The 13,393-nt window shown below is 38.3% G+C and overlaps 1 protein-coding gene across 1 annotated transcript in view; it reads right to left on the bottom strand.

The window, feature by feature from the left end:
* Window positions 1-13,393, bottom strand: part of SLC12A1 (solute carrier family 12 member 1) — a 101,458-nt gene that overhangs the window by 66,355 nt on the left and 21,710 nt on the right. Inside the window, exons 6-8 of the mRNA XM_047863020.1 lie at window positions 12,687-12,797; window positions 10,651-10,762; window positions 8,568-8,695 (exon numbers count right to left, since the gene is read on the bottom strand). Coding sequence (XP_047718976.1) covers window positions 8,568-8,695; window positions 10,651-10,762; window positions 12,687-12,797 — 351 coding nt within the window. The remainder of the gene's footprint in view (window positions 1-8,567; window positions 8,696-10,650; window positions 10,763-12,686; window positions 12,798-13,393) is intronic.

Consider the following 13,393-nt stretch of genomic DNA (forward strand, 5'->3'; position numbering starts at 1 on the left):
CATGTGCATACACTCCTACAAGCACCAAAACAATCCACCCCAGTAAGCTGAGCAGTGGCATCTAGTGGACAATGGACCCATTACACTAAGCCTGCCCAACCGGGCCAACGTCACTATAGGAACACAAGTCTCTCCACCTGCTTAGTTTACAACTATAAAGTCCTTCATAGTTTGACTTCTAGGAGAAAATGATGTAATCTCAATCATATTTTAGTATGTTGGCTGGTCCATCTATTTCTTTTCTTTTTCATTTCTTTTCTTTTTCTTGAATATAGAAAGAGAAAGAAATTATTTTTACTTTCAATTTTTATTAAAAATATTTTTGTTTAATTTTTTCTACCATATTAATTTTTGTAAATTTTTCAAATTTTATTTTACTTCCATCATTTCACTTTATTCTATTTCATTGTATACCTTTTTTCAAATTTTCAAACGTTTTCCATTTTTTTGGTCCCCTTTTTCTCTAATCTAGCAAGCTTCTTTCATCAACCAGACCAAAACAAACCTAGGATTTAGCATCATTTATTTTATTTTGTGAGTGTGTGCTGTTTTTAATTTTTTATTTTAATTTTTTTTACCTTATTAATTCCTTTTCTTCCTTCAAAATGATGAAATGAAGGAATTCAGCCCAAAATAAAGAGCATGAAGAAATGACAGCCAAGGACTTAATCCACACAGATACAAGCAATATGTCTGTTCCAGAATTTAGAATCATGATAATAAGAATACTAGCTGGGTTTGAAAATAGATTGGAATCCCCTTCTGTGGAGATAAAAGAAGCAAAATGTAGTCAGGATGAAATAAAAAATGCTATACCTGAGCTGTAATCTCTAATGGATGATACGACGGCAAGGATGGATAAGGCAGAGCAGCAAATCAACGATATACAGGACAAACTTATGGACAATACTGAAGCAGAAAAAAAGAGGGAGCCTAAGGCAAAAGAGCATGATTTAACAATTAGAGAAATCAGTGACTCATTAAAAAAGGAACAACCTCAGAATCATAGTGGTCCCAGAAGACAAAGAGAGAGAAAAAGGGGTAGAAGGGTTATGTGAGCAAATCACGAAAGAAAACTTTCCTAACATGGGGAAAGACACAGACATCAAAGTCCAGGAAGCACAGAGGACTCCCATTAGATTCAACAAAAACCAACCATCAACAAGGCATATCATAGTCAAATTCACAAAACACTCAGGCAAAGAAAGAATCATGAAAGCAGCAAGGGAAAAAAAAGTCCTTAACCTGCAACAGAAGACAGATCAGGTTTGCAGCAGACCTATCCACAGAAACTTGGCAGGCCAGAAAGGAGTGGCAGGATATAGTCAATGTGCTGAATCAGAAGAATACACAGCCAAGAATTCTTTATCTAGCAAGGCTATCATTCAAAATAGAAAGAGAGACAAAAAGTTTCCCAAACAAAAATTAAAGAAGTTCGTGACCACTAAGTCAGCCCTACAAGAAATTTTAAGGGGGACACTCTGAGGGGAGAAAAGATGGAAAAAAAAAAACAACAAAAAGAAAGCAAAACAAAAAGACCAAGAGCAACAAAAACTAGAAAGTACCAGAGAGCACCACCAGAAACTCCAATTCTACAAGCGACATGATGGCAATAAATTCGTATCTTTCAGTACTTACTGAAACGTCAATGACTAAATGCTCCAATCAAAAGACATAGGGTAACAGAGTGGATAAGAAAACAAATCCACCTATATGCTCTTTACAAGAGACCCACTTTAGACCTAAAGTCACCTTCAGATTGAAAGTAAGGGGATGGAGAACCATCTATCATACTAATGGTTGTCAAAAGAAAACCAGAGTAGCCAAACTTATATCAGACAATCTAGACTTTAAAATAAAGACTGCATCATGAGATGAGGAAGGGCATTATATCATCATTAAGGGGTCTATCCACCAAGAAGACCTAACAATTGTAAACATTTATGCTCCAAATTTGAAAGCATCCATATATATGAAACAGTTAATCACAAACATAAAGAAACTCATTGATAATAATACCATCATAGTAGGGGACTTCAACACCCCACTTACAGCAATGGAAAGATCATCTAAACAGAAAATCAACAAGGAAACAATGGCTTTGAATGACACACTGGACCAGATGGACTTAACAGATACATTCAGAACATTTCATCCTAAAGCAGCAAAATACACATTCTTCTCCAGGGCACATGGAATATTCTCCAGAATAGATCACATAATGGGACACAAATCAACCCTCAACAAGTACAAAAAGTTCAAGATCATACTGTGCATATTTTCAGACCACAATGCTATGAAACTCGAAATCAACCACAAGAAAAAATTTGAAAAGGTCACAAATACTAGGAGACTGAAGAACATCCTACTAAAGAATTAATGGGATAACCAAGAAGTTAAAGAGGAAATTAAAGTACATGGAAGCCAATGAAAATTATAACACTCCAGCCCAAAACCTCTGGGACGCAGCTATAACAGGAAAGTATATAGCAATCCAGACCTTCCCAAAGAAGGAAGAAAGATCTCAGATACACAACCTAACATTATGCCTTAAAGAGCTGGAAAAAAACCAGCAAATAAAACCCAAAACCAGCAGAAGACAGGAAATAAGAAAGATTAGAGCAGAAATTAATGCTATTGAAATTAAAAAAACCCGGCAGAACAGATCGATAAAACCAGAAGCTGGTTCTTTGAAAGAATTAACAAAATTGATAAACCACTAGCCAGTTTGATCAAAAAGAAAAAGGCAAGGACCTAAATAAATAAAATCAAGAATGAAAGAGGAGAGATCACAGCCAACACAGCAGAAATAAAAACAATAAGAAAATATTATGAGCTATTATATGCCAATAAAATGGGCAATCTGGAAGAAATGGACAAATTCCTAGAAACATATACACTACCAAAACTGAAACAGAAACAAATAGAAAATTTGAACAGACCCATAACCAGTAAGGAAATCAAATTAGTAATCAAAAATCTGCCAAAAAACAAGAGTCCAGGGCCAGATGGAAGGAAAACTTCCAAACTCTTTCTATGAAACCAGTATTACCTTGATTCCAAAACCAGACAAAGACCCCGTTAAAAAGGTGAACTACAGACAGATTTCCCTGATGAACATGGATGCAAAAATCCTCAACAAGATATCAGTTAACCAGATCCAACAACACATTAGAAAAATTACTCACCACAACCAAGTGGGATTCATACCTGGGATGCAGGGCTGGTTCAATATCCACAAGACAATTGATGTGATTCATCACATCAATAAAAGAAAGGACAAGAACCACATGATCCTCTCAACAGATGCAGAGATAGCATTTGACAAAATACAGCATCCTTTATTGATAAAAACCCTCAAGAAAGTAGGGATAGAAGGATCATACCTCCAGATTTTTTTTTTTTTTTAATTTTTTTCAACGTTTATTTATTTTTGGGACAGAGAGAGACAGAGCATGAACGGGGGAGGGGCAGAGAGAGAGGGAGACACAGAATCGGAAACAGGTTCCAGGCTCTGAGCCATCAGCCCAGAGCCCGACGCGGGGCTCAAACTCGCGGACCGCGAGATCGTGACCTGGCTGAAGTCGGACGCTTAACCGACTGCGCCACCCAGGCGCCCTAGATCTTTAAAGCCATATATGAAAGAACCACCGCTAATATCATTCTCAATGGGGAAAAACTGAGAGCCTTCCCCCTAAGGTCAGCAACAAGACAGGGATGTCCACTATCACCCCTGTTATTCAACATAGGATTGGAAGTTTTAGTCTCAGCAATCAGACAATGCAAAGAAATAAAAGGCATCCAAATTGGCCAGGAGGAGGACAAACTTTCACTCTTCACAGATGACATGATACTCTATATGGAAAACCTTAAAGATGCCACCATAGAATTGTGAGAACTGATCCATGAATTCAGCAATTTGAAGGATGTAGAGTCAATGCACAGAAATCAGTTAAAATTCCTATACACCAACAATGAAGCAACAGAAAGAGAAATCGAGGAGTCGATCCCATTTACAATTGCACCAAAAACCATAAAATACCTAGGAATAAATCTAACCAAAGGGGTGAAAAACTTATACACTGCAAACTATAGAAAGACTATGAAAGAAATTGAAGAAGACACAAAAAAATGGAAAAAGATTCCATGCTCCTGGATAGGAATAACAAATATTGTTAATATGTCAATACTACCTAAAGCAATCCACATATTCAATGCAATCCCTATCAAAATAACACCAGCATTCTTCATAGAGTTAGAACAAACAATCCTAAAATTTGTATGGAACCAGAAAAGACCCCAAGATTGCTACAGCAATCTTGAAAAAGAAAACCAAACCTGGAGGCATCACAATCCCGGACTTCAACCTATACTACAAAGCTGTAATCATCAAGACAGTATGTACCGGCACAAGAACAGACACTCAGATCAATGGAACAGAATAGGGAACCCAGTAATGGACCCACAAATGTATGGTCAACTCATCTTTGACAAAGCAGGAAAGAATATCCAATGGAATAAAGGCAGTCTCTTCAGCAAGTGATGCTGGGAAAACTGGACAGCGACATGCAGAAAAATGAACCTGGACCACTTTCTTACACCACACACAAAAATAAACTCAAAATGGATGAAAGACCTAAACATAAGACAGGAAACCATCAAAATCCTCGAGGAGAAAGCAGGCAAAAACCTCTTTGACCTGGTCGCGGCAACTTCATACTCAACGCTTCTCCAGAAGCAAGGGAAACAAAAGCAAAAATGAACTATTGATAGTTCACTATTTTGACCTCATCAAAATAAAAAGCTTCTGGGGGCGCCTGGGTGGCGCAGTCAGTTAAGCGTCCGACTTCAGCCAGGTCACGATCTCGCGCTCCGTGAGTTCGAGCCCCGCATCAGGCTCTGGGCTGATGGCTCAGAGCCTGGAGCCCGTTTCCGATTCTGTGTCTCCCTCTCTCTCTGCCCCTCCCCCGTTCATGCTCTGTCTCTCTCTGTCCCAAAAATAAATAAACGTTGAAAAAAAAATTAAAAAAAAAAAAAAAGCTTCTGTGCAATGAAGGATACAATCAGCAAAACTAAAAGGCAACAGGCGGAATGGGAGGAGATATTTGCAAATGATGAATCAGATAAAGATAGATTAGTATCCAAAATCTGTAGAGAATTTATTAAACTCAACACGCAAAAAACAAATAATCCAGTGAAGAAATGGGCAAAAGACATGAACAGACACTTCTCCAAAGACATTAGATGGCCAAACGACACATGAAAAAATGGTAAACATCACTCATCATCAGGGAAATACAAATCAAAACCACAATGAGATACCACCTCACACCTGTCAGAATGGCTAACATTAACAACTCAGGCAACAACAGATGTTGGCAGAAAGAGGATCTCTTTTGCACTGCTGGTGGAAATGCAAACTGGTACAGCCACTCTGGCAAACAGTATGGAGGTTCCTCAAAAAATAAAAAAGAGACTTACCCTATGACCCAGCAGTAGCACTGCTAGGAATTTACCTAAGGGATGTAGGAGTACTGATGCACAGGGGCACTTGTACCCCAATGTTTATAGCAGCACTCTCAACAATAGCCAAATTATGGAAAGAACCTAAATGTCCATCAACCTATGAATGGATAAAGAAATTGTGGTTTATATACACAATGGAGTACTATGTGGCAATGAGAAAGAATGAAATATGGCCCTTCTATGCTAAGTGAAATAAGCCATACAGAGAAAGATAGATACCATATGTTTTCACTCTTATGTGGATCCTGAGAAACTTAACAGAAACTCATGGGGGAGGGGAAGGACAAAAAATAGGTTAGAGTGGGAGAGAGCCAAAGCATAAGAGACTCAAAATCTGAGAACAAACTGAAGGTTGATGGGGGGTGGGAGGACGGGGAGGGTGGGTGATGGGTATTGAGGAGGGCACCTTTTGGGATGAGCACTGGGTGTTGTATGGAAACCAATTTGACAATAAATTTCATATATTGAAAAAAAAATAAAAATAGAACTACCCTATGACCCAGCAAATAGGTATTTATCCAAGGGATACAGGTATGCTGTTTCGAAGGGGCATATGCAATCCAATGTTTATAGCAGCACTGTCAACAATAGCCAAAGTGTGGAAAGAGCCCAAATGTCCATCAATGGATGAATGGATAAAGAAGATGTGGTGTATATATATATATATATATATATATATATATATATATATATACACACACATACACACACAATAGAGTATTACTCAGCAATCAAAAAGAATGAAATCTTGCCATTTGCAACTACGTGGATGGCACTAGAGGGTATTATGCTAAGTGAAATTAGTCAGAGAAAGACAACTATCATATGACTTCACTCGTATGAGGACTTTAAGATGCAAAAATAGATGAACATAGGGTAAAGGAAGCAAAAATAATATAAAAACAGGGCGGGGACAAAACATAAGAGATATATAGAGAACAAACAAAGGGTTACTGGAGGGGTTTTGGGAGAGGGCATGGGCTAAATGGGTAAGGGGCATTAAGGAATCTACTCCTGAAATCATTGTTGCACTATATGCTAACTACCTTGGATGTAAATTTTTAAAAAATAAATAAATAATGTGTGCTTACAGGGGTGCCTGGGTGGCACAATGGTTAAGAATCCAACTCTTGATTTTGGCTCAGGTTATGATTTCCCAGTTCGCAAGTTCAATGCCTGCCTTGGGCTCTGCACCAAAAGTGGGGGATTCTCTCTCTCCCTCTCTCTCTGCCCTTCCCCTGCTTGTGTTTTCTCTTTATATCAAAATAAATAAACTTAAAAAAACATATGTGCTTATAGTCTGCAGAATTTTGCATTAGTGACCTCTGATACTTTTCTAAATCTGAGAAACTGGAAGCTCAACATCCACAGCTAAATTTCATTAAGCAGACATACTTACTATTTGAATCATTTTGAACAAGTTACTTAATTATCTGAGCCTCTGCCTAATTTATTTTATGCCATATCTCAGCTCAAGAATTGACCATGACACTGTGGTCCCTAATATGACAAATCTAAATGCTCTTATTCATTCACTCAACAAATATGTATTGAAACCTTACTAGCTCTGAGGATGCAGCAATGAATATAACCAAAGGTAAGGTCCCCACTCTGACAGAGTTAAGCACCTCTTGCTTAGGTCCCACCAACAGCTATTTCCTTTTGCACTATAAGGTCATCCAGCCTCATCAGGGCTTCTCCAGTTAAACTGTGAGGGATGACTGTCCTTTTTCTTCTCTACCTGGAATACCTGTACATTTTCTCACCAACAGTCACTATTTAGCTTTTGCTCTAAGTTCACCCTGAAAAGTTACACCCTTAAGGAAATCATCCCAGACTTAACAATTATTTGTTTACTATGTTTATTTCACAATTTATTTAGACATACATGTGGTTTTCATTTGTATATATCTCTTGACAGCTCTTGCAAATATTTCTTGTCTTCCAAAGTTGATTATAAATGTATGAGTTAAAACCTGTGTCTTTTTTGTTAATGGTAGAGACTGTTTACTATCCCCTAACATCCATTCTTATCTTCCTCCTTTTAATACTAGAACTCCCTAAAATTCAAAGTACATGGCTGCCCAGCTAGAGACTACATTTCCTAGCCTTCTTTGCAACTAGGTAAGGTCATAGAGACTAAATTCTGGCCAATGGAATGTCCGCAGAAGTAATACATGCAAGGGCCAGGATTTCTTGCCCTCTACTTCCTTAATCCTCTTCTTATGGGCTGGAACATGATCTTGAAAGTGACCAGTCATCTTGGACATTGCCGGTGAGGGCAAACCAACCCCAAAGGAATGTTAAAACAAGAGAGGTCATCTGGGATTCTGAGCTACCTTTTGGAGAAGATTTTTGTTATTCTACTGCATGACCTATGAGCTAAGATTTTTATCCAGTAGAAAAATAAACTTCTTTCTTGTTTAGATCACTGCTATCAGTATTTTATAAAACATGCAAACCAATAATCTAACATAATGCTCTTTATGGTACTTGACATGAAATACTATGAATGGAGTGCTAAATAAATACTGATTGAATGAATATATGCATATATATTCATGTGTATATTCATATGTATATGTATATGTATATTCATATATGTATATATATTCAGATATATATATCTGAATTCAATAAATAAATATTCACTAATAAAGTGATTTGGTGGGGGTGGGGGTGGGTTTTTCCCCCCCAAATGTTATGTTTTCTTGTTCATTATGTGTTTAAAAGAGAAAGGCGGGTTCTGATTTATTTTCACTGAGCTATATTCATTTTCTTGGAAATGTTATATACTATCAATATACTCTATCCTTCTAATGTCACTGAATAAGAGTTTTGGAAGGAATATCTGAAATAGGATGGTCTGGCATTAAATGTTGGCATTAAAAGAGAGAAGTTTTAAGTAACTGGGACCCATACAGAAATTTTAGTTTTAAAATTTGTAGAGAACTATGGTCACTGTTGGCCTCTATAGCTCATGCTGCTCACCTATGTCACCACCACTTCCCAGGACCACAAAAGCAGAGGAAACAACATACCTCCAAATCTCCTGAGATATTGGCACCAGCAAGAATCCCAGTAGCTGCGGGGAAAAAAATGGCAAAGACAGAGAAGAAGCCTTCACCTTTTGTGAAGCTTGGCCCAAAGTTTTCCGCAAATATTGATGCTGTAACACAAGTAAAGAGAAAATTATCATGTAGACTTTCTTTACAGAGTATGAGATTGGTTTCCTTTAGTTTCTATCAATGTCTTGTGTAAATGTTTCCCTATATTTTAAATGGAAGGAACTTGAAGAGATTGGTGTACTCCTGACAAACCTCATACTCATGTTGCCGAGAGTCAAGGTTGTAGATTTCTAGAACAGCTCTGAAAAACTTTTGTGCCAACAGAGACCCAGGCCTCCTGACTTTTTGAATCTTTCTAGATTGAAAAAGGGGGAAATGGAGAATGTTTCTCATGGCTATACTGGCATATTTGCAAATATACCACACACGTGTACTGCACTATACACACACAGCTACTTTCTTCCATGCATAAATACCCTAATCAACACACAGATTTTCTATGCTTTTTTTTAATTGTAGGAAAGCCCTGTGGGTGAAACTATCTTATGATTTTTCTACTTATGTTTACCCTCCCCATTCCCTGCTCCCAGATATTAGATCTTAAATTCTTATAGCAAATTCTCATATACAGAAGTTTAATATAGTGAAGAGCCTTGGCCATAAAACAGTACTATTCCATGAGGTCTCAGCAAATTATTTAAATTAGAAGCAAACAATGCAGAAGAAAAACAGAAAAAGGAAGGGAGAAAAATGCAAACAAAAGAATCTGGCCTGATGCAAAAACAAGGAAAGAGAATTTGAGTCATCAGAAACAATGCAGCAGGAGCTAGAAGGACTCAGAAAATATATAGCAGGAGCTAGAAGGAGGGAAAGGGATAGAAAGGAAAAAGGACATTAACATACAAAGCAAAGAATACAAACTTTACAAAGAAAAAGAAACAGGTAGAAAGGGGTGATGGGATACCTAAAGGAAACAAATACTAATAATAAATAATGAAGAGAAATATTTTTTTAAATCTCAGCAGTGGATTCTTGAGTAAGCTAGAATGGACAGCTAGGAAGGTGTACATAGGTGGAGTAGAATTTCATGCTCAGTATGATTCCCTCAGGATGATACACCAGCTCCTACAATCTTTTATGCTTGAAAACCTGACAGTGATGCTTAACTAGATAACACTAGATAATCCTAGAGATAAGCAAGGTACAAAGAAGTTTAGAAGGGGGCACCTAGGTGGCTCCGTCCATGGAACAAGTGACTCTTGATCTCAGGGTTGTGAGTACAAGCCCCATGTTGGGCATAGAGATTCCTTGAAAATAAAATCTTATGAGGCACCTGGGTGGCTCAGTCCATCGGGTGTCTGACATTGGCTCAGGCCATGATCTCACAGTCTCTGAGGACAAGCCCTGCATTGGGCTCTGTGCTGACATCTCAGTGCCCAGAGCCTGCTTTGGATTCTCTCTCCATCGCTCTCTGCCCCTGCCCCACTTGTGCTCTGTCTCTGTCTCTGTCTCTCTCTCTCTCTCAAAAATAAACATTAAAAAAATTTTAAACACAATAAAATATATATTTTTTAAGTCTAGCAGGAAAAGGACTATGTTGGACTTTAGTACTCTTAATGGTTGAGCAAATTGCCTGACCTATGTTCTCTTTCCTTGCTTATACAACTCTACTTCTACTATTTGATAGCAACAACAATTTGTCCTACACTTGAAGGTTTTCAAGGAACTTTTGCATCCACTACCTTATTTACTTCTCAAAAATCTCTTCAGGAAGTTATTGTTATCACCCACTCTTGGTCAGGGAAATTTGAGACCCAAACATGTTAGGTGACTGGTCTAGCTGCGAAGTAGCAGAGTTGAGACTCACTGTGGATTTCCTGAAACCAACCCCAGGCTCTTCCCTGGATTGCACTGGCTGGGATTGCACTGGGATTGCACAGGCTCTTCCCTGGATTGCACTGAGATTCTAATGGCTGAAGTGGGGGACACAGGGATGGTGATGGAAGTGGACAGGGGAGAACCACTGATTGCAAAGCAACTAATTTGTCACACGTACCTTGGTAGTTAAAGAAACCTCTGGACTTCTTCTCATTGTTGGATGGAATGACGGTTCCAATAAAGAAGTTTGCAATAGCAATGAGAAGAATGACCAGAAGTATCACTTGAGCCTGGAATGACAAAGAAAAAGGAGGCCAACTTAGATTCATTTAATAACTCTTCACCTAATTGTAAAAGTAATGTCAACTGAAGAAAGATTCTACCTGGTTATTCTGATTAAAACTACTATCCAATAGGCAATAGTGTATCCTTGTAGGATACACTACGTCTGACCTGAGTGTAGCTGTTAACATTTTCAGTGGGCACATCTGCTTGTGCACTTGAAGGTGACATTTCAAAAATATTCCAAGTACTAGGTGGTAACTTGCTGCAGTGTCCTCAGGAACATAAATGGAGTCCAAAGTTTTATCGCTGATAGAGCTTATTTCTTTTCTAGACAGACTGCCTATGGATTCTTTCTTCCCTTTCCCAGTGCTAAATGCAACAGGAGTATGAGAACATGATGATTCATAGAGCTCCTGTGATGCCTCATGCATCTGATTTTGGGCCACCAGTGTGTGCTCAGCACAAGCAGTTTGCAAGGTTGACCAATCAAATTGTCTTTCTTTATCCCCCCCTCGCCTCCTGCTGACATTTCAAGAGTCTTTTGGCTTGGCATTCCCATATGCTCCTCCCTCTGCAGGGAACTCTTTGCATAACTATTTCCTTCTTCTCATCCTTGAAGTCTTAGTTACCTCTTCAGAGAGGACTTTATTGACCACTGAATCTAAATAATAACAGCTATCATTCACTGAGGGCTTACAACAACAGAGACATTTAATTTTACCGGTATTCTTTCAGATAGATAATACCACCAATAACTGTATGAAGTAGGCAACCTTATTATCATCATTTTAAAGATAAAGAAACTGAGGCACAGAGAATTTAGGCAACTTTCTAAAAGTCACACAGATGTAAACCAAGTTCAAATTCAGGTGCTCTGACAACAGAGCTGGCGCTTTAAATCTACCCTCTACTGACATGAAACTACATTGCGTCCCTGAGGGAATAAAGTCATTGTAAGTAGATTCCTCTTATTTTGTATCTCAGTGCCCTGTTCAGTTCCTTTACAGCACTTTCACAACTTACCTTTTTATATTTACTCGTTTATCTACTTGATCATTACTACTATTCCCACAGACCATATGCTCAACTAGGGCCAGGATTGTGCCTGTTTTGGTCACTACAGAATATCCTAGCCTAGCAAAATGCCCAGCATATAATAAGCCCAGAATATAATAAACACTTAATTAATTTTTCTTTGATGTGTGAATGTATAATCCACAAATAAATGCCATATGGGAATGTTTCCCATTGCCTTATGTAGGTGGGTGACTTTGGCCCCCTTTGTATCTCTGGTGACCTCTTGAGGTCTAAGCACTGCATCTCCAGGCACTTAAGACCAGTTGCAATTATATCAGTCACTGTAGAGTTATAAATCAGGAAAAATACATGCTCCTGACATGCAGAAATTTACTAACTGTATTACTATTAGTTAAATCCAGATATTCTCTAGTTCCAGGGCCTTATGATGCCCCCAAATTTGCTCCTGTATTACTGTGTCTCATAGGAGAATGATAGCTCCTGCCTCTATTACCTTCTCCCATTGCATTTGCCATTTCCTTTGGGCTTCAGCACCATAGCCAGCTTGAAATGGGCTACCAGGGGTGTGACTAGGAGACCCAGTTTCCAGCATGTACCACTGCTATGATCATAAGGGGTCTGTGTGTGAAAATGGCAGCAATGTTGGTGTGTATGTCACATGGTGACAGCATAAAGAACAAAGCCCAGACCAATCAGGTGACACATGAGCGGAGTCGTGACTGCCTGGACCTCGTGCTCTGAGGGCTTGGTGCTCTTCCCATTGCTAACCCACAACTTTTGCCATAGCAAGTAATAATAGCAATTCTTTTAGAATACAGGGTTTGTTCTATTCCTGCAATTTGGCCAAGACCTGAGCAGCAGTGGGTGATAGCACCATTTTGAGAAAATCACCTTTGCTTCCCATTCCATTCCAGCTACTGAAATTCCTAAAAGAATCACCACTGTGATGGAGCCTATTATCCGGATGTCATTGGTTGGATCCACCATCATTGAATTGCTCTCCTGGAACAACAACAGAAGTCATTAAAATGGTTAGAGATGGAGCTTTTTTGGCCTGTATGTCTTATTATAGAAGAGACACTGTGCACTCATGTCTGGGGCCCTATAGGATAATAGAAAAATGAAGTGCTCCTAAATCTGAGATGAACATTATTTTGTCCTATAATAATAGGCCATTGTTAGCCAAGTTTGGAAGTTCTAGATGGTCATTCTACTCACAGATTTTAAAGCTATTGTAGCACTAAGGTAAGTATGTGCCCTTATAAATACAATGTTTTCTTTCAGAAGAATGACTAGTTATTTTTGTGTGTCAAGGGGAATCTTAGAGAAATAAAAATGAGTGGTTTCCAACGTGAATATTGGAAAGTAAGTGTCATTCAATTAAACTACAGAAACCAGATAATGCATGTCTTGAAGATCATGTACCTTATGAACTATATAATTCACTCATTTATTCATTTAATTTTCAAATAAAGGTCCTGCTATGAATTGGATTCAGTGAATGCTATTACTTCCAAAAAAGGAGGACTAGAAGTTAGTTCACATACCAGCTAATTAACATGGTCACATACATACCGTCTAGATGGAGCACCTAAACT

This window comes from Prionailurus viverrinus, chromosome B3 (genome assembly GCF_022837055.1).
Source record: "Prionailurus viverrinus isolate Anna chromosome B3, UM_Priviv_1.0, whole genome shotgun sequence".
Classification (NCBI taxonomy): Eukaryota; Metazoa; Chordata; class Mammalia; order Carnivora; family Felidae; genus Prionailurus; species Prionailurus viverrinus.